This window comes from Acinonyx jubatus, chromosome C2 (genome assembly GCF_027475565.1).
Source record: "Acinonyx jubatus isolate Ajub_Pintada_27869175 chromosome C2, VMU_Ajub_asm_v1.0, whole genome shotgun sequence".
Lineage (NCBI taxonomy): Eukaryota > Metazoa > Chordata > Mammalia > Carnivora > Felidae > Acinonyx > Acinonyx jubatus.
The window spans coordinates 129,826,194-129,853,691 of record NC_069384.1 but is presented as its reverse complement, the minus strand read 5'-3'; the positions used below and the strand labels follow the sequence as shown (position 1 = coordinate 129,853,691).

General features: G+C 36.5%; 1 protein-coding gene across 1 annotated transcript in view; it reads right to left on the bottom strand.

The window, feature by feature from the left end:
• PIK3R4 (phosphoinositide-3-kinase regulatory subunit 4) overlaps positions 1 to 26,979 on the bottom strand; it is a 73,045-nt gene extending 46,066 nt beyond the window's left edge. Inside the window, exons 1-7 of the mRNA XM_015068474.3 lie at positions 26,841 to 26,979; positions 25,340 to 26,116; positions 16,963 to 17,096; positions 14,165 to 14,747; positions 11,187 to 11,321; positions 9,388 to 9,609; positions 2,961 to 3,134 (exon numbers count right to left, since the gene is read on the bottom strand). Coding sequence (XP_014923960.1) covers positions 2,961 to 3,134; positions 9,388 to 9,609; positions 11,187 to 11,321; positions 14,165 to 14,747; positions 16,963 to 17,096; positions 25,340 to 26,072 — 1,981 coding nt within the window. The 5' untranslated portion in view covers positions 26,073 to 26,116; positions 26,841 to 26,979. The remainder of the gene's footprint in view (positions 1 to 2,960; positions 3,135 to 9,387; positions 9,610 to 11,186; positions 11,322 to 14,164; positions 14,748 to 16,962; positions 17,097 to 25,339; positions 26,117 to 26,840) is intronic.
• Between the last annotated feature and the right edge of the window lie 519 nt (positions 26,980 to 27,498).

Here is a 27,498-nt window from a genome sequence, read left to right as displayed (position 1 = left end):
TCAAAGTATGTTTCCAAAGTTCTGCTATTTCCAATTCTTTTAATTACACGTGAAGGAGGTTACATAATTTCATAAGCACCATGCAGCCTCTGATACATCCAACAAAGGAGGGTTGGTAGTTTCCCTTTGACAACAGGCAAAATGAGGACTGGAAAAGCATTGAAAAACCTCCAAAAAGTAGCTAAACTCAAAGTGACTTGGCAGGAGTTAGGCATGAGCTTGAATTATTGGTCCTAATTCTTTACATTACCTCTATTACTGTGCTCATGGTATACAAAGGGTACTTCTCTGCCTCTTGCTTTTAGTTCGGTCTTATTAACCTGCTCTGGCCAATGAGATATTACCAGATACAACATTAATAGAGGCTCGAAATGTGCTACGCAGCTAAACTTGCTGTCTCATTCTTCTGCCATCACCCAGAACATAACCTGGAAAACTGCTCCCTATCTAACATGGGCACCAGAATGAGGCAGATGGATTACTGTCACCCCAGACAATCTGGAGATACAAAGCCTAGAGCAGAGCCACCCATACAGCCCACAGATGCATGACAGTTGACATTACTGAAGCATTTACTGAGATTCTGTGGTTGATTGCTGTATAGCATCACTGTATCAATAAGTAGCTAACTGATACAAAGAACCTAAAATATTCAAGAGGATTTCCTGTAAAACAGTGTACTTGATCTTTTCTCTATTCCAATACATTCCAATTATCTGGGGACAAGCACAAGGGAAGGGAGTATTGATAATATCTAAGTGGGAAGAATATAGTTTTTTCAAAAACCATCAAAGAAATCATGATGCCATCGTCACCACCATCATTCCCTTTAAGATTCACTACAACAGACTACGTATAAAAACAGAACAGAGAGATGTGTATGATTTTTCATACTTTAGGTGTTTCTAAAATTCTAAAAACTGTTTTTCTTTGAAATAGTTCCAAATGCCAACCAATGATTGCCTACTTGATTCTTCTCAGCAAGGCTTTTTTTGCCCCCCAACAGATAGTACCAAACTCATTTCCAGTTCTAAGGCAGTTCTCCATCCAAGAGGTTGTACCATATTGGGTTTATTCTATACCTAAAGACAATCATTTATTTTGATGCTAAACTAAAGACACAGAGTGTCCCATTTGTTCATCCTATGATCAATGACAAGCAACAGCAGAACCCAGAAAAATCTCTGAAAAATATGACAGGTAAAATACTGTATGATGATTTTTTTAAAGTTGACAGACATCCATTTTTCAGAAAAATAAAATGCTACTTATAAACTATAAAGTCTCAAAAATAGTTTCCAAGTAATTAGGCAACAGAAGAAATGTATGATATGAAATTAGAACATACAAGTACATACTAATACACAGAGAATATTCATTAAAATAAGGAAGTTCAAAGTCAAAAGCCAGAAAAATTTGACCCATAAAGGTAATACCACTTTCACAGGAGAAAAAAGAAAACACTGATGTGAGAATTCAGAAAATGAAAATAAGCAGGAAAATATTCCACACAGCAAGATATGCATGTTAAGACAATACATTTTCTACTTAATATTATTATGGAAACACTGCTTTCTCTGTCTTATACTACATGGCACTCTATAGCTTAACATTTCAATGTAATAGAGATTCTCAGCAGGATTGTGGTGCCAATACTCAACAATTTCTATTAAAATTATTTTTACAATAATCATCAAAAATTCAAACCAAATCAGGGTTAAAAACTAAAAGAACAGTAATTATAGATATTAGAGTGTAAAGTAAGAAACCTACATATACTTCAATTTGTCACAATTTTTTTTAAAAAGCTACAGTCGTGCCTTTATATTTTCCAGAAATTTTATGCATTTCTACTAGCTACTACCTATCGTCCCAACAGTCAAAATAAATACTAACTCCTTTGTATTTTTTTCTGAGGACTGCCTTAAGAATAACCTATAGCCGACCAATTTTGTCTCTCTATTGATTTTCCTCAGCAAAACACTCAACAGCAATTAAACATTTTATCCAAAAAAGGCAATTTTCCAAGATTCCATGTCCTCTTAGGACAGAGATATCTTACACTGCTTACTTTCTTAAAATGTGATAAGAAGACTAAAAGTTCCAAATATTCTTAATTTTAGTATGTATGATGTTTATTTTGTTTGCCTTTATTCTGAATTTTAAGTTGAGGGAAACAGATAAATGCTATAAAAAACCAAACATTAATTCTTTTCATTGGTTAATAAAATTATTAACAGTGGGGTGCCTAGGTGGCTCAGTTAGTTAAGCATCTGACATTGGCTCAGATCATGATCTCATGATTTGTGAGTTCGTGCCCTGCTTCTGGTGAGCTCGAGACCCACTTCAGGTTAGCTCATGCTCTGTTCCAAGTGAACCCTACGTGTCTCTCTCTCTCTCTCTCTCTCCCTCTCTCTGCCCCCTCTCGCTCTCTGCCCTCACTCACTTGCGCCATCTCTCATAAATAAATTAATGAATAAATAAATAAAATTATTAACAGTAGTAACTTGAACACTATGAATTCTTAACTGGCAATCAGTGCAATGAGAGATGTCCTAGACAATCCTGTACATTCAATTTCAACTTAACTAGTGGTCAAGTGTTCAAAAAATAAGTTGACTCTTCAGAGCAGTTAAGGACTTTATCTACATCATTTTAAACAAAACAAAACAATTTATTTTTCAAGTTAAATACTTAACTACAGATAAAAACAAAGAGATATTTCCCAAGATGAGCTAGAAGACCAAATGATCCTGTTTTTTTGCCTGCCTGTTTCTAATATACATGGGAAGCATGCATGCATAAACATGCAAACACAAGTGCTCGTGCACACACACACACGGGACAATAAAATTGAAAATCTGACTCTGTATTTCCTAGAACTTTTACAATGCTCTATCACTTATTTCTCTTAAAACATCCTAATTTTCTCCTTCTAATTTTGGGAAACAGACACTTACCAATATCACTGGCAAATTCATAGACATGGGGTTTTTGTAGTAGCCCTAACTGGCACATACAGGTAAGGGCATTAAGAGCTTTAACAATAACAAATTCCTCAGCATCGCTAAGACCTTGTTGTAACAGGGGTTTGAGAATTGAGGAGCTTTGCCAACCAACATAGGCAGCAACACCTGAAAAAGAGAAGCAACATTACATGATTATTCTACACCTCATGGTGTAGAATACTATTAAGTTAAATACCATTAAGTTAAACAATAAAATTAATCAAAACCCAAATATATTGAGCAACAATCCAGAAGAGCACATCGTACGTCCTACTCAGCACAATAAATGAAAAAGATCCACACCAAAGCAAATCACCAAGAAATGCTGGAACACCAAGGGAAAAAAAAAGATCTTATGAACTTACAGAAAGACAAACACGTCCCCTAAAAAGGAAGGAGAAACAATGAAAATGATCTTCATGAAACAATATTTAACAACAGAAGCTAGAACACAACAGAGCAAGACCTCCAAAGTTATGAAATAAATTTTACACTTAAACTGCCAGTAAAATAAGAGAACAAAAATAAGTTATTTTGCAACATGCAAGGAATACCCAGGTTAACTTCCCATGCAACCCTTCCTAAGAAAGTTTCTTGAGGATGTACTTCAGGAAAATAAAGAAAATGCAGAATATACAAAATGGCAGATAGAACCTAGGAATTCAAGGGGAAAAACTGATAACTGCTAGCAAGGATTCAGAAACCAATCAGCCAAATTAGAACTAAAAGCCAATACATTTCAAAAATGTTATCAAAAAGAAAAACGGAATAGGAGTGCCTGGGTGGCTCATTCAGTTAAGTGTCCAACTGTTGATACTGGCTCAGGTGATGATCTCATTTATGGTTTGTGGAATCAAGCCCCTTATCAGGCTCCATGCTAGTAGCACGGAGTCTGCTTGGGATTCTTTCTCTCCCCACCCCGCCCCTCCCCCACGTGCTCGCGCGCTCTCTCTCTCTCTCTCTCTCTGTCTCTCTCAAAATAAACAAACATTAAAAAGAAATTTTAAAAAATAGAAGAATGGAATAGATTACAAGCAACAGATAAAACTGGTAAGAAAGAAGTTTGATATTATAGACAAAGTGAAGAAGTATTACTTCTCTCAAAAAGGAAAACAAAGGAATCTGAAACTGCAGCACAAAAAAGTCTTCAAGAAATCATGGAGTAAATAAAAAGTAAATTAAAATGTATAATGTCCTTAATAATCTGAAGACATAAAGGAAAATCTATTGATGACACTGTGAACATTCTCAAGTGATAAAGGAGTTGTGGCATTGGAAGTATGGGAAAGCAAATATAAATATAGTACATTACTTGGCTCTAAAGACAATAAAATTTACATACTTATAATCATGTAAATTTAGCTTTGAATTTTCAGAATCAGTCTGTACAAAGCAGAAGACTTTATTCTGACTACAGAAGAAAATGTAAATATTATCAACTGTAACACTATATTTGTTAGTTGAACTGTCAACTAATAACTGGTCGAAATATCCAACCAACAAAGAAAAGGAGAGACCGAAAGAAAGGGGCACTCATCTCCTTATAGTCCAAATGGGAAGAAGATCAGTAAGAAGTAGGTTTAATTATTTAAAGTTATAAAAATAGCACACGAAAAACTGAAGCACTGAAAATAGTGATCTAGATCTCAAAAACAGAGGGGAAGAGGGATCAGGGCATGATATCCGTTAAATCTTCATGCGGCACAGAAAAAAATCAAAAGACAAAGTCTAAAGTCAAGAATTCTTTTCTATTTTTTTAAAGTCAAAAATTCTTAAAAGCAGTATAAAAATGTATAAAAATGTTAGATACAGGAATCAACAATGTGAAGATATCAAACTAAAAATAAAATCCAGAGCAGATGCCTCTGGAAAATGCAACTATTGTTTTTCATACATTACTTTACAGATTTTAAATAATTTACAAAAACCTATTTCTCCTATAATTGAAAAAGTAATTATAGAAATTTTTTCTTGGGGTGCCAGGGTGGCTCACTCAGTTTAGGGTCCAACTCTGGATTTTGGCTCAGGTCAGGATCTCATGGTTCGTGAGTTTGGGCTCCACGTTAGGTTCCATGCTGCCAGCACAGATCCTGCTTGGGGCTGTCTTTCTCTCAAAAAATAAATAAGATTTTAAAAAACACTTTAAAAAGCTATTTTTTTCTTTAATAAAAGGAAAAATACTACCTAAAATTCCAGTGAGTTATATTTAGGAACTTTATAAACTGAAATGTATAATAAGCCAAAATAACTCAAAATATTTTGAAAATTAAGACTGACATCTTGAGAACTTATCTTACCAGATACTAAAGTTGTTTATAAATATAATTAAAATAAGTATAACATTATTAAATTAAACAATTAAATTATGATAAATAGGATATAATTAAAATATAAGTGTATGATATTGAGTACACAAATGAGAAATCAAGGGAACAGAACAGATACCCAGAAAACTAAAACTAAAAGACATAAGCGTGCAACAGTTGATAATATAACCTTCATAAATCAATAGGAAAGAAATGAAATGTTTAATAAATAGCGTCAGGAAAACTGATTATCTGAGGAAAATTAGATTTCACCTCATACCACAGACCAAAATAAAGATCAATTAAACTGTTAAGTGTGAAAAATAAAGCATTATAAAAAAAGATGTGCAGCCAACAGATTAACCTAACAAGTTACTTGAGAAAAGTATTTGCCAATGATTAAAAGTTAATGTTTTTAATATACATCTATGTAAGGTTCAAAAACATCAACAAGAAAGGCATAAAGCCATCAGGAAAAAAAATGAGCCAAAATAAATAAAAAATTAATAGAAGTACAAATGAGTAATCAACATGAGAAAATATTTCACCTCCACTGATAAGCAAAGAAATAGATATCAAAACAAGTTATTTTACCATACCAATAGGCAAAGATTAACTAAAGCTTATTCCATGCTGAAGGGTATGTAGTATGGTCAAAAATGCTGACCAGAATGGAAAATGACATAACTTTTTTTGAAAAGCTTATTAAAATGTATCAAGAGTTTAAAAAATATATTCATATTCTTTAACCCATTAATTAAAATTTCAGACTTCTATCCTGAGAAAATAAATCAAAAGTAAATATTTATGTAAAATATTATCTATATATGATAGGAAAAAATGAAAATAATTTAAATATCCAAAAGCGATCAACTTTGGTAAAACAATATGATGGAATATTTTAATCTATTAAATTATGGTTTAAAAAAATTTTAATGACATGAGAAAATGCTTAGAACATATGTTACCAGAAAAAGAATTAAGAAATAATAAGATTAAAAAGTAATATAATATATACATAGTACTTATGTGCCCAGTACAATTACATGTTAATTCATTTTATCTTCACGACACATAAGTACTATTATTATTCCCATTTTACAAATAGGGAAAGTAAGGCAAAAAAGAGACTAAATGATTTCCCCCAAGAACCACAACTAATAAATGACAAAGACAGAATATGAACCCCACAGGCTGGCTCCAAAGTGCCTACTCTTACCAGGTACACAACAGTGCCTCATGACATACATAACAAAATGGCACAAATGGGATGGAAACAGGAAGAAAAAAAAAAAAAACCCTACAGGAATAAAACCCCAAAACATAAACAGAGGTCATAATGGGTTGTAAGATTAGAAGTGATTTGTTTCCTTCTTGGCTTCTATATTTTCCAAATTTTCTATAGAAAGCATGTATTACTTTTATAAGCCAAATAAAAATAAAAATTATTTTAAAATAAAAAAATAACATAAAGGCATGATTCAAAGCACATATGAATTGATCAACAGATGGCAGTTCTAAGCACCATCTTTTCCAGAAAGAAAAGAAATAAAAATAAGACGAAAGAAGAAGGCAAGAAAGACAGAAAGATTTGAGAAACCTAGTAGGAACAGTTAGATGAATCCAAGATGCAGGACTGAGATGAATCAATGAATACAAAACAGTAGAAAAAACCATTAACAAAACAAAACGACAACCTACTGAATGGGAAAAAATATCTGCAAGTGATATATCAGGTAAGAGGTTAGCATCCAAAATATATAAAGAACTTACACAACTCAACACCAAAAAGACAAACTATCCAATTACAAAACAGGCAGAGGACCTGAAGAGACATTTTACCAAAGAAGACATACAGATGGCCAACAGATACATGAAAAGACGTTCAACATCACTAAGCATCAGGGAAATTCAAACCAAAACCACAATGAGCTCTCACCTTACACCTGTCAAAATGGTTAGAATCAAAAAGACAAGAAACAACAAGTATTGGTAAGGATGTGAAAAAAAAGGAATCCTTGTGCACTGTTGGTGGAAATGTAAATTGGTGCAGCCACTGAAGAACCCAGTATAGAGGTTCCTTAAAAAATTAAAAAGAGAAATACTATATGATCCAGTAATTCCACTACTGGGTAGTTACCTAAAGAAACTAAAAACACTAACTTGAAAAGATATATGCACCCCTGTCTTTACTGCAGCATTATTTACAATAGCCAAGATATGAAAGCAACCCAAGTGTCTGTCAATAGATAAACGGATAAAGGGTGGTGTGTGTGTGTGTGTGTATGTATGTATGTGTGTGTGCACAAATATGTGTGTATATATATATATATACATGTAAATATATATGTGTGTGTGTATATATATAAGGCAAAAACAAGAGGCAAAAAAGAATATATATATACACACACACACACATACATACACACAATGGACTATGACTCAGCCACAAAAAAGAATGAGATAGTGTCATTTGCAACAACATGGAAGACTAAAGGGTATCAAGCTAAATAAGTCAGAGAAAGACAAATACCATATGATTTGACTAATATGTGGAATCCAAAAACCAAACTAAAAAACAAATAAAAAGCAGAAACAGAGCCATAAATACAGAGAACAAACTCATGGTTGCTAGAGGCGATGTAGGATGGGGTAATAGGTAAATGGGTGAGGGGCAGTGGGAGACACAGGCTTCCAGTTATGAACAAGTCACTGGGATAAAAGGTACAGTATAGGGCTTATAGTCAACGTATGGTACAGATGTAACTACACACACACACACACACACACACACAATTTTATAACTGACCAAATATAAAATTGAAAAGGTCAGTACAAATGGGTAGAAAGTGATCAGTTATTATTCGAAAAGAAAAATTTAAATCTTGGATCAAACATGACAATCTATTCAACATAAGGTCCATTTTTTTTCCTAACTTTGAATCTAAATGTAATTGGAGCCATGTAGGTCTAATACAAAATGTCTCTCTTCTGCAGATAAATCTAAAAATCAAAAATTGTAGATTTTGAAAAAAGTGAAAAAAACTACATAATTTTTCATACATTTTCAGTTTACACAAAGCATAGCATGCAAGCTTTAATTTTTTTTCCTAATTAAACTGATTTTCAGGGCACCTGGGTGGCTCAGTCAGCAAAGCATCAGACTTCAGTTCAGGTCATGATCTCATGGTTTGTGAGTTCAAACCCTATGTCAGGCTCTGTGCTGACAGCTCAGAGCCTGGAGCCTGCTTTAGATTCTGTGTCTCCCTCTGCCTCCCCGCTTATGCTTGCTCTCTCTCTCTCAAAAATAAACTTTAAAAAATAAATAAATAAATAAATTGGTTTTTTTAAGTGATGTTCAATCATACTTGTATCTTAACTTATTTTCGGCTTGCAACAGTTATTTTCTAATGCACATTTACTGTAAAAAACTTGATAAATACAGAAAACATAAAGAAAATATTCACCTACAATCCCAGCCTCAGAGATAATTACTATACAAATCTTAGTATATTCCAGACCTCTTTATAAACATATGATTTGTTATTGTTACCTTCTAGAACCTACTTCAGTCACTTTAATAGTATTTCAATGGTACTTTCCCAGTCATTATTCTTTTATTATTTTTTTGAGAGAGAGAGAGAGAACATACATACAAGCAGGGGAGGGGCAGAGAGGGAGGGGAACAGATGATCCAAAGCAGGCTCTGCACCGACAGGCTGACATCAGCAAGCCCAATACAGGGCTCGAACCCATGAACCATGAGATCATGACCTCAGTTGAAGTGGGACATTCAACCGACTGAGCCACCCAAGTATTCTTTTAAAACAGTTTTTAATAACCACATAGTATTCCTTCATATGAACGTATCACAGTTCAATTAACCAATCCCTTGATCGGCTAAGACTTTCATTATCCAAAAGCAGCATAAAGACAGACACACTAGGAGCTCATCTCATTATTAATGAAATTTAGTAGTATTGTCACCTATCTCTCAGACCTCATGGAAGTACTGTTTGAGAGAATAATTCAAAATCTTAAAGATGTATTTTAAAACAAATGGAAAAACATACCAACTATGCTATCAAAAAAAGCTCCACGCAGATGCCAATCATTCTTATCATTTAGGAAAGTGATCATGTGCGACAATAAAACATCATTGGCTTTCTGACGTCCAAAGAATACGCACAGCCGTGTTATTCCATTTTCCATTAAGGTTTGTTTCACAATATTTTCAGGGTCACTTAGCAAAGTGACAACTTTCTGCTGGACCATTTCATGTAAGGCTTGCAGCTCTAAAAAAAAAAAAAAAAAAAAAGTTAAGATAGGATCCATTTTTTCCCCCAAGATACAGACCTAGTCTTCTTTCTTACTCCTTGGAGAAACAGAACAATTAACAGAAGCCACCATAAAAAGTCTATAATCACTATATGTTTCCACTATTCAAAGCTCTGAAGGATAGATGGGAAACCGAAATATAAACTGAAGAACAACATCTGATAAGCAGATGCCGCAAGCATGGTTACCATCTCACTAATGAAACATGCCTATTTTTAAGGCTCAAGAAGAAAACTATGGGAAAGCATGAAAAAGATCATACTGCCACCAATAAAGTTAACTTAACCAAGGACTTCCAAATACCAGACTGGTTAAGGATATAATCTGATGGTACAAATTAATACTTTCAGAGCATTTTTAAGGTCAGTTTATTTATTTTAGAAAGCAGAAAATACACTGCAAATCCTGCCAAGGCTTTACATGATCTGGCCACCACCTTCTTCTCCAACTCACCCTCCCCCTTTTCCTTTTCTTCTAAAATGTAAGCTCAACAAGAGGATCTTTTCTGTCTTATTCACCACTGTGTATTTCTAGTGTTTAGAGCAAGCACACAATTGCCTGATACACAATTGCCTGATGTAGAGCTTATAGTTTAACAATTATCCCTTAGCTAAATGAATGAGGACAGAGGCCACTCCTAGTGCAGCTAAGGGATGTGGTGGTCTGATGTGCAAAATACTATGTTCACATTAAGACAAACTTTAGATTAACTCCCAAAAAGGTTTAACACCTAACTCCCTTAACTATAAAGGTCCAATTACAGGGTTATAGAATGTAGGACAGTATTATTTTCTAAGTAATTCCATGAAAAAAGTGGAGATTTCCTTTCTGATACACCTTCTGTAAGTTCAGAATTATTCCATTGCCTTCAACTGCAGATAATATATGCTGTCTAAAAATGATGCCATTCTAACAAGTAACAGAGCCATTACCATCATCTATAGCATAAAAACCTCAAAACGATTTCTCTAGCTTTTGTGAACCAGAAACATACTAGAACTAAGTGTATTATTTTACTTCTAAATCTTTAACTCAATAAACATTAACTAAAAGCCTGCTAAAAGCTGTATGTATATAAAGAACTTAAGACGAACTTTGACCTCAAAGAGTTTACCATCACATCTGTTCATTTAAAGTAAAAGATGTGGGTTTTGATACACAAATCAGAGATACTATGACATAAACACATAAACAGAGTTTATGATTTGAGAATACTCAAGGTATGCTAACATACAGAGAAAAGGTTTAAATTCTTTAGCTATGATGTTTTCAATGTTTTTCTTTCATCTTTTAAGAATTACACGATTCGGCTAGCTTTACCATTGACACAAATCAATTGTAGCTGAAAAACAACAAACTGATCATTTTCTGGTTAGATAACAGTGTATGAGAATAGGACAACCAGACACCAGGGATCTTTGCCACCTACATATATGGTATTCTTTCACCTTACATGAAAATTATGATAGTTTCTTACAACTCCACATTAGTAATTCATTATAAATAATAAGTCTGGAAAAGAAAGTCATACTACCTGTGTCATAATTTCCATTGGGATGTGTAACTTCATCTATTTCTTCACTATTTGGGTCATTTTCCATATTGAGATTTTTTAACTGTACTAATTCCAGGAATCTCAAAGCTGTTTCTGCCAGCAGAGCTATGTTTTCTATATTAAGAGAGAAATTTATTATTATAATCTCAAATCCTTATAATGTTTAACTTTTCCTTCCTGTCTTGATATAAGTAAAAATCATAAAACTCCTCTCCCTTCCATTTTTTATTTATGCCTGTGCCCCATCCTTCTTCCTCTTCCAATTTTGTGCCTTTTTTTTTTTTTTTTAAGTAGGCTCCAGGCCCAGCGTAGAGCCCAACACAGGGCTTGAACTCACAACCCTGAGATCAAGACCTGAGCTGAGATCAAGAGTCAGATGTTTAACCGAATGAGCCACCACCCAGGTGCCCCCATTTCTGTGCTTAACATATGATCACACCAACCAACAACTGCACTCTCTTCTTTCTTAGCAGTAAATGCCACTGAACATAAAGCTTAACTATCTTATTCAATTCTTCCTTAATTTTTAACATTACTACAAGCGAGGTGCATCTCACAAGAGTTGACATTGTGAGTGTGTCAAATGCAGTGATCACCCTCATCTTAGAGTCCTGTTCCCCACCCCCACCAGGTTCAACATTGTTCTGAATAGAACAAAAATTTACCTCTAAATACCCAAGATGTGAATACCGTGCAATGCCTAAAGATAGGAGAATCTGGGCCATTACCCTAAAGATGGGAGATTCTGGGTCATCCTCTGATAAAATGTCAAAATCCTAGATGACACGTCCCCACTTTAATGAATGTATCTTTATTAGGAAAAGTCTCTTACTTTCCTGGGCACTTCTGAAACCTTAGTATATCTATGCCTATTTCCCCATCTGAGACACAACACACTTCAAAGTTCACACAAAATATAAATCTATACCACTTCTGAATTTTAAAAGAATACTGTGAAAGAAATTCAAAAATTTATTTTAAAATTGTATAATTACTGACATGTGTGGTTTAATTATATTTGCCCATTCAAGTTCAAATAGACTTCTGGCTTTAATGGGAAAAAAAAAAAAAAAAAGGGCAATTTTATCATGTACTAAGCCATGATGAAGGAACACTGCAAGGTACCAGCACTGACCCTGGGTTACCATGGACTCCCACTATAAAGAACAGAAGACCAAAGAAAAGCAGAGCTGCTTCAGAATCAAGGTACAGACCAGCAGCTCTGAGAACTGAGAAAGAATGAGACCAGATACATTTAGGTCATATTATTTAGCCTCTTCCATTCCCACTTTCCTCACTTATAAAATGAAAGTAATATAACATCTATTGTTCAAGGTGGTTGCAAGGGTTAGTTGCAAGAGATATATAAATCTTAGACTCTTAAAACCCACGTATCTTAGAATCTGGACTCTACCTTAAAATCTATATATCTCTTGCAACCAATCCTTGCAACCTTGAGCAGTAGGTGCTCTGACACACAGGGTTTTTAATAAATAGTAACTATTATTTTTATGCTATCACTATTAGTAACTGACTGTCACTATGTTAATATAGCACCTACACATCAGAACCTTAACTATTTAACACAACTGAGAACAAACTAAGACCAACAGTAGGTCACAAAACGCTAAAGATATAACTTGTTTTTAAAACTTACACATTTTTATTTAATTCTATCTAGTTCAATTATTTATATTTGAATTTATATTTATAAATGAATTATAAATATGGTTGTTACAAATGATAAACTAAAATATATGTATATTAAAGAAATTCTGCATTTTTTAGGCCTGACATGTACAGCTATGGAAACCAGAAACCATAAATAATAGGCAATGGATAAATATAAATAAAAATATACGTATAGAAAAAAAAAAAACTCAACAAACACCAATCACTTTGTGGATGTGCCTAGAGATAAGGCCAGAGTCCAAAGACCATTTTTCATATCTTCCATTAAGATAATGACAGGCTAAGACTACAATTAATAAACCTAGTATCTTTCAAAAAAAGTAACAGTATCATCACCACATATTATGTACTATTTACAAAGACCAAAACAGAATCCCTGATTTCCAGCAGATATTAGAAATAAACTACAAATTATGTTAATGTTTCAGGGACATTTTCCACTCAAAAAAAAGTATGCAAAATTAATCTGGGGAGCTAAAAACATCAATCTGTATCACTTGATTTTATGAGTAAGAATTACAAGTAAAACAGGTAGGTGTGTGGGGCGCCTAGGTGGCTCAGTCGGTTGAGCATCAGACCCTGGCCCAGGTCATGATCTCGCAGTGAGTTCAAGCCCTGCACTGGGCTCTGTGCTGACAGCTCGGAGCCTGGGACCTGCTTCAAATTCTGTGTCTCCCTCTCTCTATCCCTCCCCCGCCATGCTCTCTCTCAAAAATAAAATAAACATTACAAAAAATTTAAAAAACAACCACCATGTGGGAGTGTTATAACCTCATCACAAAGAAGTCACACACCTTAATTAAGCACTATAGTAAAGGACCTTAAAATTCAGTAATAGGCTAAGTTTTTTCAACATCAAATTATCCAGCAAAATTTGTCTTTTGCAACAGCAATAGACCTGTATCCTAAAGCTGATATTCAAACTAGCAGATCTGTTCAGAGAAATTTTATAAAGGCCTAAAGACACTAGATCAGAGCACATACTTGTAAACATCAGTCTTACTCCCAATTAAATGTAGTATACCCAGTAAAATCGTAAGATTCTGCATTATATACTTTCACTTGATAATTCTGATCAAAAAAGAATACACACGAAAGTTGAGTCCCAGGAAGAGATCAGCTATAAAAATTATTACACTGTACACAAACAGTTCAAGGACCACAATGCACCCTTGGAATTCCCAAAGAAATCAGAGAAATAAGACGTATTAGAGTCACTAACTTCAAAAACATGAGTGGCTATTTCTTGGACAATAAACTCTTACCAGCATAGGCTAGTCTAACAATAGTAGCATCATCTTGGGCTAAGTGGGCTATGCCTGGCAGAATATATTCCGGATAGATATTGACATCATTTCGAGGAACCTCTTTGACAAGGGCAAGAACTTTGGTCAATGTCCTCAAGGCTTCAGCCCTCACTCTAGGAACAGAGTCATTGCTAAAATGCAAAAGATATGGAGTAATACGGTCCAAAAGAATTTCTACACTTAATCTTGGGGCCAAATGGAGAATAAGTTCCAAAGCAGCAAGTTTGGAATCGCAGTATTTAAGGGTCTGCAGACAGGATGTTATAACAGACACCAAGATAACCAGCCCATTTTCCTTAGGCTCTCCTTCTGCTTTTTCCGGCAGATCATGTCCACAGAGATTGTGAATAATGTTGCCCAAATCCTTCCGTATAACCAGAATGCGCTCATCGGCAGAAAGAAATGTTTCCTTGGCAAACTGGGCCATGTAGGGCTGAAGGAAAGTGTAAAATATTTCAGGAAAGGCATTGCCACGCTGCTGCTTTAGGTAATCTTCTGCCCCTAAACGTTTATCTGGCTCACGATGAATCATCTGAGTTACCTACACCAAGGAGAGAAAAGGAGTAAAAAACAGATTTGAGAACAGCAGATTAAATCAGATGACAGCTACAAGGGCAACTTACACATGACATAAAGGATTTCTGAGGTAATTCAGACTCTTCACCATCTTTGCCTTTCAAACTACTTTCAGAACCTGACTGTAATATATGATCTACAACCATCCTACCAAGCAACAGGAAATTATGTAGTAATGTATTACAGATGGCCCAGACACACAGAGGAGATATACCCTGTTCAGCATTCCCTGTTTATTAAGACAGGGAAGTAATACATTGGTGCCCACAACTCAAGGATTCTTAAAACATTTCTGAGCAGGAAATACCACTGAGAATCTGAGAAAAACAATGGGTTTTTCTCTAGAAAAAAAATGTATACACAATATTTTTACATACAAAATTATACACAATCTGAAAAGAATAAAAGAACCACTAAAATCTATTTACATATCAGAGTTCTGATTTAAAGTCTTAATACCACAAGTCCAAGGGAATATATGGTTTCAGTGTAGCTCTAGACTCTGGTCAAAAAGGGGATAAGTGATTCAAACTTTTCAAGCAATATAAAAAAGCTGTTAAATCCTACAAACACGGGAAATGATATACCTAACTTGAGCTTATCATATGTTTTCTGGTGTCTTAGAGAAATAACTTTCTCTCAATATACAGAGAGCACAGTTTTATTTTTCCTAGACCTTCATACTCAGGCATTATTTAAATGCTCAAAATAGCATAAAAATGTATCTAGTTATTTGAGCTTTCTGTTTCTTTGTAAATAGGAACCTAGCATTGAACTTGCAGGGAATCAAATGCACTATAAATATTAGGAAAAGTGACTTGACAGAATTCCTTTCACATTCAGATTAAGCCTTAAAGATTAGCCAAATTCACTCCTTTCAGAGTTAAGAAAACACAGGCCCAAATTCAGGAAGTCACTTAGCCAATGTAACATGACACATGAGTGACGTACCCAAAGACAGAACAGCCAGGGCAGTTTTCACTGAAAATGAGCTAAACTGGCTTCCTTTAAAACATCTCATTTTTCATACTTGCCATTTGTAAGAGAAATTAAAATGTATTCTATATCCCCTACCTTACTATAGAATATTTTAAATATACTATGAACTTTCCATGACTGAGAGTCATCATCACAAGCCTCAGTTACTGTACTGATGTAATAAAGATCCCCTCAAACAGTTAAGGTGGATAAACGGCTTATGTAACCTCCCACAGAAGTCCTCGTATCTGTTCTGCTATACTAATTAGTGATTCTATAGCTTTACCTTCCAGAACAGCCTTGAGGGTCAAGGGAGGCATACCAAGCTAGGTGCTTCTATATGAAATGGCGTTATCCTACTGCATTATATTCAAGTTGATGTTTCCTGTCTCTTTCATTTTAGATATATGCCTTCTTCATTTCTTACTAGCAAGTTCTATCCTAGACAACATCTCTAACCCCCAGGCACCTCCTTCCAAATCTATCCAAAGCAGAGCTATAGACGTGTGTGTATGTATAAAATTATGTGTGTTTATATACATATGAAATTAGCCACATGAGCTCTGGGGCACCTGGGTGGCTCAATCGGTTAGGCATCTGACTCAGTTTCGGCTCAGGTCATGATCTCACAGTTTCGTGAGTTCGAGCCCCACCTCAGGCTCTGTGCTAGCAGCATTGAGCCTGCTTGGGATTCCCTCTCTCTCCCTCTCTCTCTGCCTCTCCCCACTTGCTCTGTTTCTGACTCTCTCAAAATAAATAAACTAAACTAAAATAAAATAAAAGCCAAATGAGCTCTATGCCTAAAAAAGAGAAAAATATTATACATTTCCCCCTAACAAACAAAAATAAGCTGTTTGGCAGGGGTGCCTGGGTGGCTCAGTTGGTTAAACATCCACCTTTGGTTCAGGTCATGATCTCAAAGTCCGTGAGTTCGAGCCCCGCACCGGGCTCTGTGCTGACAGCTCAGAGCCTGGAGCCTGCTTTGGATTCTGTGTTTCCCTCTCTCTCTCTACCCTTCCCTCGTTTGTGTTCTCTCTCACTCTAAAAAACAAAGAAACATTAAAAAAAAAAATAGGCTATTCATAATAGTCTATGCTTTACTGCTTTGCTCCAAATTCATAAAACTCCAGAGAGCTATCTAATGCAAAAGTGAGAACAGAATTCTATTAAAACTTAATGGAGAATACTTGTAGCATAGTTACCAATTCTCTGATACTGCGATCTTCAATTTTATTTAGTACTTGTTCCGGGAAAAATTGTCCATTTCTGTAAGCCAGAAGTTGAGAAAGATCAAACAGCGGTACACCTTCTGTAAAAAGCTCAGCTATAACACAACCTGAAAAACAGCAGATACAATTCCATTAAAAATGCAATGCAAGATACCTGTAATATAGATCAAGAATTCAGAGTATTTGTAAAACTCAAAATGCAAAACTCAAAGTAAACTGAATTAAAAATTTTAATGCAATATACAACTATAGTCAAGTAAGACAGGGAAAATGTCTACTGCCTTGTATCAGTTTCTAAAAGTTTAAAGTCAAAAGAAGCCCACAGAATTTTTCTCGGTCTTAAAAAAAATAAAATAAAATTACTTCCTAGCTCTCTCATCTAAAATGAATACGTTTGTATATTATACACACATATACTTAGAGTACAAGCCACAAGGAACACGATGTTTTTTTAAAGTATGGACTTGCAGACATTAAGTTCAGAAGGAACTGAGAAGTCATATCTGACCACTCATTTTTTCACCTCAAACAAAAAGTTATTGTCTACTATACACTAGCAGTGCATATAACAGATAAAATCCTTGCCCTCATGAAGCTTTCATTCTAGGAAGAGAGACATAAAATAAACTAGTGAACAAACATGAGAAGAGTCCTACAAAGTACGGCTGCAAGACTAGAGAGGGAGAAAGAGAACCCAATCATTTTGCACTTACATAATCTTCAAACAAGTAATAAAAAAAAAAAATGTATCTACATTCCCAAAAGGACAAAGCAGTTTCACTGAATCATATGACTGCATTTCACGAGCCTGAAAGATATCCTTAAATAACCTTAGCTCACAAACTCTGCATTTGCTGGTCCCTCTGCCTGGAATGCTACTCCTCCAAAAATCCACCTGGCTTACACCTCCTCTTCCTTCAGATCTCTCATCAAATGTCATTTAGGAGATTAGCAGTACATAAACTACCCCATACTTCTTGCCTGACACGTTCCCTTTTCCCTTTCCCTGTTTCCCCCCACAGTACCAACTGATAAATTAAATATATTACTTATTTATTTTCTTTATTGTCTGTATACCCACTAGAATGTAAACTCCATGAGGAAGGGATTTTTGTCTATTTTGCTCACTAAAAAATTTCCAGGAACTAAAACAGTTCCTGATACATAATAAACACTCAATAAATTTCTAATTTTTTCCTGTACAGTGTCAAGATTTAGAATAAAAGACTTAAAATAGCTATTAAAAACACCATAAGCAAGAAGGAAAATAGAAGACCAGACCAACACTAACAAACCAATGGGATCTAACACAGACATCAAAAGAATATCTCACAACAGCAGAATACAAATTCTTCTCAGGGACACATGGAAGTGTGTCTAATATAGTCCAGATTAGACTATATGCTAGGTCATAAAACAAGCCTCAGTAAGTTTTAAAGGACTGACATCATACAAATCATGTCCTTCAAATGACAATGGAATGAGATAAAAAATCAGTAACAGAAGAAAGCTTGAAAAATTCAAAACTCTGTAGAAATTAACACATTCCCAAATAACCAATGAATCAAAGGGAAATTAGAAAAATACTTTGGATTAATGAAAATGAAAACACAACATAAACATATAGGATGAAATTAACAACTCAGTAAAGAACAGATGTTGGTGAGGATGCGGAGAAAGGGGAACTCTTTTGCACTGCTGGTAGGAATGCAAACTGGGGCAGCCACTCTGGAAAACAGTATGGAGGTTCCTCAAAAAAGTTAAAAACACTAATTTTTTAATTAATTACAATTGAATTACTAGATATTTACCCAAAAGATTAAAAAAATGCTGATTCAAAGAGGCACATGCACCCCAAAGTTTATAGCAGTGCTATCAACAATAGCCAAATATGGACAGAACCCAAATGTCCACTGGATAAAGAAGATGTGGTGTGTATATTTATACACACACACACACACACACACACACACCCAATGGAATACTACTTGATCAAAAAGAATGAAATCTTGCCATTTGCACAACGTGGATGGAACTACAGAGTATTATACTAAGCAAAATAAACCAGTCAGAGAAAGACAGGTGTCATATGATTTCACTCATGTGGAATTTGAGAAACAACAGATGAACACAGAGGAAGGGAAGGTAAAATAAGATAAAAACAGAGAGGGAGGCAAACCATAAGAGACTCTTAAATACAGAGAACAAATTGAGGGTTGCTGGAGGGGAGGTGGGTGGGGGGATGGGCTAAATGGGTGATGGGCATTAAGGAGGGCATTTTTTTTTTAATTTTTTTTTTCAATATATGAAATTTATTGTCAAATTGGTTTCCATACAACACCCAGTGCTCATCCCAAAAGGTGCCCTCCTCAATACCCATCACCCACCCTCCCCTCCTTCCCACCCCCCATCAACCCTCAGTTTGTTCTCAGTTTTTAAGAGTCTCTTATGCTTTGGCTCTCTCCCATTCTAACCTCCTCCATGGGTTTCTGTTAAGTTTCTCAGGATCCACATATGAGTGAAAACATATGGTATCTGTCTTTCTCTGCCTGACTTATTTCACTTAGCATAACACTCTCCAGTTCCATCCACGTTGTTACAAAAGGCCGTATTTCGTTCTTTCTCATTGCCATGTAGTAAGGGAGGGCATTTTTGAGATGAGCACCAGGTGTCATATGTAAGAGATGAATCACTGGGTTCTACTCCTGAAGCCAAGACTACACTGTATGTTAACTAACTTGAATTCAAATAATAATAATAAAAAACAAACCATACAGGATGCAATAAAACAGTATTTAGAGGAAATATGCAGCTATAAACACCTATGGTAAAAAAGACAGCAAAACAATAACCTAACCTTAAGACACAAGAAAATTAAACTAACCAAAGCAAACAGAAGGAAAGGAATAATAAATACTTTGGCACAGAAATTTTTGAAACAGAGAATAAAAAACAACGGAGAACACCAACAAAGTCAAAGGTTGGTGCTTTGAAAAGCTCAACAAAATTTACAAACTCTTACAAAGAAGACAAATATCTCAAACTACTAAAATCACGCAGAAAAAGGGGGGAACATCCTACCAACCTTACAGAAATGAAAAAGAACTATATTTTGAACAACTATATGCCAACAAATTAGATAACCTAAATTAAATGGACAGATTCCTGGAAAGATACAGATTATCAAAGCTGACTCAAAAAGAAACAGAAAATCTGAATAGACCTTCCAGTCAAGAAATTGAATAATAAACTTTCCACAAAAGAAAAGCCTCAGACAAGATGCCTTAAAAGAGGCTTCACGGTCTGTCAAATATTAAAATTCTTACCCATTCTTTTTTTTTTTTTAATTTTTTTTTAATGTTTATTTATTTTTGAGACAGAGAGAGACAGAACATGAATGGGGGAGGGTCAGAGAGAGAGGGAGACACAGAATCAGAAGCAGGCTCCAGGCTCTGAGCCATCAGCCCAGAGCCTGACGCGGGGCTTGAACTCACAAACCACGAGATCGTGACCTGAGCTGAAGTCGGACGCTCAACCGACTGAGCCACCCAGGTGCCCCAAATTCTTACCCATTCTTGACAAATTGTCCCCCCAAAAACAGGAGAAGAGGGAACACTTTTCAATACAGAATTACCCTGGTACCAAACCAAAGACATCACAAGAAAAGAACACTATAGACCAATATTTCTAATGAATACAGACACAAAAATCCCCCCCAAAATACTAACAAGTCCATACCAATAATAAAAAAAAGGAAAGGAAAGAGAAGACACCTGAGCATGTTAGAATGCTGAGCACCTACTGGTAAATGTGAAGGAAGTGCTGGAGTTGGAAAATCATCATTTGCAACCGTCAAGTAAAGACAAGATCAGACAAGCATCATCAATAGATGCCAAATCAAGAAGTTGTGATGACTGGCAGTGTATTTGCATGGTCTTAAAAGTTTCTTCCCACAGGCTGCTTATTAGCTGCAAGGGACTAAAAAAAACAAAAAACAAAAAAACAGAAAGTAGCAATAGAGGGGAGAATCAGGCAAGACCTTGACCAGGTGATCAAAATTAACATCACCAACAAACACCATTTGCCCCTTGATGTGATACTGTGAGATGCATCATCACATATATAGTATACTACTGAGAATGAATAACCTCAATCTATTCAAAAGGAAAAATCACACAAACCCCAAATGAGGTACATTCTATTAAAAAACAAAGAGGTGGAGGTGCATGAGTGCACACAACCACATACACACACACACACACACACACACACACACAAAATGCAGGTAAAAGCCAGTGAAAACTGAATAAGGCCTTTATATAGTTAGCAGTGATGCTCCAATGTCAATTTTGGATTTGGATGTGGCACTACAGTCATATATGGTATCACTAGTGGGGGAAGCTGGGAGAAGCATTCTTCACTATTTTTGCAACTTCTATTGTTTAAGATAAAAAGTATAAAAATAATTTTTAAAAATTTAAGAGGAGATGTATTCTTCAAAAAATGTCAATGTCATGCTGACAAAAAAAAGGCTGTGCAAATGTTCCACACTGGAGTGACTGGGTGCCTCAGTCAGTTAAGTGTCCAACTCCTGATTTTGGCTCAGGTCATGATCTCAGAGTCCCACATCAGGCTCCGCCCTGACAGCTTGAGATTCTCTCTCTCCATCTCTCTCTCAAAATAAACAAACATTAAAAAACAAAACAAAACAAAAAAAAAACGGTCCACATCAAAAAAGAAGCTAAAGAAACATGACAACTAAATACAATACCAAACCCTAGACTGGGTCCTGTCTTGGAGCAGTTAAAATTCTATAAGGGACAATACTGGGTCAAAAACGAAATTAGAATTAAAACTGTAAATTATTTATCAATGTTAAATTTGCTGCAGTTCATAACTGCAACACACAATTACATAAGCGTTGTGTTAGGAAACTAGTATCTTAGGAAATACATACTGAAGTATCTAGAGGTAAAGGGCCATGATGTACAGAACTTAGGAAAAAAATCATGGGGGGTGGGGCGGGACAGGAGTGCAAAAATAATGTACAAGTAATAAAGCAAGCGGAGCAAAATGTTAACAAATGAATTCTAGGTACTATTTTTATTTTTTCAAGTTTTTCAAGTTTGTAAGTTTGAAATAATTTCCAAATAGTCAGAAAGAGAAAGAAACATAGCTATGTTTCACTATTTACAACTGAATTGTGTCTCCCCACACCCCAAAATTCATATATTTAAGCCCTAACACCCAGTACCTGAACCTAACTAAATACAGGTGATAGGGCCTTTAAAGAGGTAATTGAAGTTAAATGATGGGGCTCTAGTCATTTTGACTTGTCCTTTTAAGATGTACCAGGAAAGAGTCCATATAAGTACACAGTGAGAATGTAGCCATCTGCAACACGGGAGAGTGGCTTCAGGAGAAATCAATCCTGCTGGCACCTTGATCTTGGACTTCCAGCCTCCAGCGCTGGAACAAAATAAACTCTTGTTTAAGCTACAAAGGCTGGGGTATTTTGTCATGACAGCCCCAGCAGACTAATACAGAGTTGAATACAGGACTTTTTTCTTGCAATTTTTAGAACGTTGTTCTGGAATAGATGTTATTAGGTGGTATTTCCCTGTGGAACAAATTGTTCAAGGTGTTTTTATCAACACTAAATCCTTATAATTCAGATACTAGCTCAAATGTTACCTTCTTAGAGAGGTCTTCTCAGACCATTTTATCTAAAGTAGTCTCCTACCAGCCCTTGTCATTAACACTTAGAAGTCCAACTTTTGTCACACTCTTATCACTGATAAAAATTAACTTCCTTACTTGTTTATTCTCTCTCCTCCACTAGAATGTTTTCTGCTCCTTAAGGGCAAAAAAATTGTCAGTCTTATTCACAGCCATACTCCCAACATCTTTACAACAGTGTCTCATACATAATAAACACAGAATGCTCAAATATTTCTCAAGCATATGAATGAAAGATCTCCAGGAAAAAGGCTCTGCCCGTTTATATGACCAGAGAATATATACTATTCTCCTAAACTAGCAGCTAGGAACCATGGATATGCATCAAGATGGGGGAAAGTTAACATTTAAAACCCGAGCTGTAGGAGGTGGACACATCCCACCCACCTCTTTCAAAGAAATGAAAGGGTCTATCTTCAACCAAAACAGCATAGGACTCTAGCCTGGAAAAACAAATACTGAGTAAGAATTCTGTTGAAGTTTATGGAACTATAATGCACACAGAAAGGATAAATATACACATCTCATCGACCCTTGAAATTTTAAAACAAACTTCCAGTTAAAAGTCACAGGAATATAATATGTTATGTGCCAATCACACCTCATTTTCTTTTTAAAAAGCCTATATCAAAATAAATAATTTTTAAAAAAAATTTTAAGCCTGCAAGTGATGCCAAGGTCAAAACGTGATCACATTTCTACGCTAAAAGAGTCCTATTTACAGAATACTTAGTAAGTTTAAAATGTAAAAATGGTTCAAAATTTAGATAAATTCACTGACCAAAAACTTTGGGACTCTGATGAATTACATTTCTAATCTTGTTATACTTACAGCGTAGAGGCTAACTCTATCTTACCCAAAACACCCCCCTTGGTATTACCTTGGGACATAGATTAGTGAGTGTACCAACACAGGTATAATTCTGTGTAACAACTCTTATTCAATCCCCTCAATGAAATACACTTATTCATTAATTATGTTACCTTTCCTAAGTAATTTAAGTTTTCTCTGCGGCAAACCTACAGGTGGGAAAAAGATTAAACCCAACCTTTGCAAAACTTAAAATGGCACTGATACCAGAGTTCACATGGTATTCCCCAGGATACCATCTTCAGCCCATTTCTCTTCCTAAAAATTCACAGATAATCTGAAATCCATGGCCTGGCTTCAAGTGGTCTGTGTATGATATTAATGCACGGTACTCTCCTCTAGAGAAGGAGGCCACTGATTTCATCAAATTACTTAAGGGGATCCCCCAAAAAGCTTAAGAATCACTTCTTTACAAACTCTCCCTCGTTACAAATCCATTCCCTTGACTACAATTACTACCTATTTCCTGGTAGTATCTCCACCTCTATCCCAAATCTCTAGGCACCAAACCTTTATTATAAATCAACTGTCTGTTGTATATCTTCTCCTGGATATCCCCAGGCACCTTCAACTCAATATATCTAAGAGACTTCATCATGTTCCCATCCCCTCTACCTGTTCTTCCTCCTATGTCTCCAATGTCAGTGACCATCACCCATCATCCATCACCCGGCATCCACCCAGTTTCCCAAGCTAGAGTGAAAGAAGTGTTCTTGACTTTACTCCCCCATCAATCACCAAGTCCTAACAATTCTACCTACTATCTCTGAAGCATTATTCTTCACCACTCTCTCTCCAATTCTGTCACAACTTTAAGCCAGTCAGGGTCTCGTCTTATCTGGACGGTGGTAGTTTACTTCTAGCTGGTTTTCTGGGCCCCGGGGTAGCTCCCCTGCAACCCATTTTCCATGCCATTTACCAAAGATACATATCTGATAATATCCCCGTAGGCTAGCAGGGGCCTGCCGGACCCTTTCTGATCTGGGGCTTGTTTACCTCACACTCTATACTTTATGTTCCAGATAAACTACTTCAAGTGTCCTAATAAATCAGTGCATCATGCTCTGGTCTTCAAGACTTTGTATAAGCAACACCCTCTGCCTGCAAAAAACTACCCTTACCATAGCTAGCTCCCAATCATCTTTCAGGTCTCAGTTGAAGTATCATCCTTCCAATAAAGAGGCCTTTCCTGATCCTGCCTCTCTATCCATCAATACCATGGAGACTAATTTAAATATTTATAGGTTCCTGTAATAGCACCTGGTTCTTATCACGACCATAGCAAATCACATTGCACTAAAGCGTCCTTTCTCAATAACGCATCTATCTCCCCATTAAACATAAAACACCTTGAGAGACAGAACTATTCATCTGTCACTAGTGCCTAAGACAGTGCCTGCGGGCACCTGGCAGGCTTGGTAGGTAGAGCATGTGACTCTTGATCTCAGGGTCATGAATTCAAGCATGTTGTGGACAGACTTTAAAAAAAAAAAAAAAAAGACAGTGCCTGATACAAACAGAAGAATTCAAATATTTCTTAAATATTTGAATGAACCACTCTGCATTTCATAGGTATTTAAACATGTCCAATGAAAGACTGCTGTATCTATCTGAATAGTGTATGAGGTACCAAGAAATTAATTTTTCAACATATGGGATTTTTAAAAAGCTACATTTCGATGTTCAAGAGTTAAAATATACGCACATCCCCCCCTTGGCAAATCTGACCAATTCAAATACCTGCTGAAAAGATGTCCATTGCCCGCTTCAACTCTCCTCTTGTTCTCTGATTACTATTCAAGTCTACAAGTGGAGTTGAAGGATCTCTCATATATTCTAACTCAGTGGCAAACAATCCACCATCAACAAAACGTTCAGGAGCAATGTAACAAGTTCTCCTCCGTGAAGTGTCAAAGAAATAGTTGAAATCTGCGGGGTTGTCCTCTGGAAGATAAGTGGGCTTAAAACTGGCAAAATCAGTTAGAAGGACCCAATTCCAACTGGTAACCATTACATTCTCAGTCTTGATGTCCCCATGACGGACCCCAGATTTGTGTGCTTGGTCCACAGCTGTTAGGATCTGGAAAGCAATCCAACGCTTCTCTATATTATTTAAGAACGGACGAGTACTGATGCGATCATAGAGGTTGTCTCGCACATACTGCCTAAAAAGCATGGCTGCTTTCTCAGATGCTTTTTCTGCTGCTTTCTGAAAAGGTAGACAGTTCTGTGCAGAATGAAGCCTGATTTTCAGTTCCTCCAGCTCTTGTTTATAGCTGGTTAAAGGCAATGTAGGATCCTGAATTGCAAAGACCTTCACAACCACTAGGCCTTCTCGGTGCTTTGCTCGAGCAACTTTAAAAAACCGAGTGCTCCCCAGGCTCTTATCATATTCAAAGTCATGGATGTCTGAGAAATAACTCTCCACAGAAAGGATCTGGGAAGGAGCAATGCCAGCGAGCTGATTTCCCATGATGGCAGCAAGCACCTCCGGGTCAGTAAGTCAGGATACAGCCCCTATTAAAAAAAAAAAAAAAAGAAAAAAAGAAAAGAAAAAGAAGAAATAAGCAATGAAACACCATTGTTTATGTATTCTCTTCCTAAAAGACAGATGCACTGTATTTCTCTTCCACTGAGAGCACCGTATCTAGTGTCTCAGGCAGTCTCTAAATTTTAGACACATTTATCTAAAAAGATCTTGTTGTTTTATGTTGTCCTCCCAGAACCTGAGCTATATTTAAATAGACCTCTTCAATATTAAGCTGAAAATGTTAGAATGTGCATTTTCTGCTTTTTAAATTTGAAAATTAATGAGCCTTTACTCTGTGTTCAGCATTGTACTTGGGGCTATGAAGGTCACAACAGTACTATATGAGACAGTCTTTGTCCAAGAAGAACCTGGAGTCTTGGATGTAAGACGAAAACACATTAAAAACTTAAGACTAAAAATCGCCTAATACAAATAGATTACTGAACTCCTCAAAGACCAACCTAAGATCCAAAAAAATCAGTAACTCCTGGGCCCTTCCAGTCTAATTCCAGTGTTTCTTCCCACGAGCAAACAGAAGGCATAAAGTTGTCTCATGGGCAACAACAGGGAAGAACCCTCGGCAAAGATGTTAAAGAAAAGTAAACCGAAATACATACTTGCCAAACAAACCCAGGGTTCTCCTAGCTCGTATCTTGCAGGAAATAAAAGACACACATACACACACGGCCATGCGCACATATAAACATTTACCCCAGGACTCTGTAAAGTGTCACAAGTTGGTCACTAGCTCACACTGAGGTCATGACGGGTCACTTCAGGGTCTGAGATTGGGGGTCAGCAGCCGGGCAAGTCTTCGGTATGAAGGATCTTCCTTCAAAAGCAGGAGGTGGGGCGTTGGGGGAGGGACGCCGAAAAATGCCAATCTCCAGAAACCACGGTGGCCCGCAGCGGAGAAGGGGGAACGTGCCGCAGATGAACGAAGCCAAGCTGAAGCGATTCCACAGATACCCCGGGAGTTGCCCCCGCCAGCCCCCTACTCTGCTCGGGGAGCCACGCGTTCCTGGGCCTCGCCTTCCCCTCGTGCGGATCTCCGGACCTTCGAAGGCCTCTAGACTCCTGGAGGGCCTCACCACCAGGAGGGGAGGTGGGACTCGGGATAGAACGGGAGGCCGCCAGTTCCAGGGAACACTTCTCCAGCTGAGGCAGACACAAACGCCGAACTCCCGGGAAAGCTGCCGGCTCTGACCTCATTCCGGTCTCAGAGCGGAAGTGACGACGGAGAGAGGTTTAAGGAAGCAAGCGAATGGTGGTGGAGTTGGTTGCTAGGAAACGAGGAAGGGGGCGTGGCTTCACGCTGACGCCTGGAGGAAGAAAATAAAACGTGCTGTCAATTTATTCTCCACCCTGG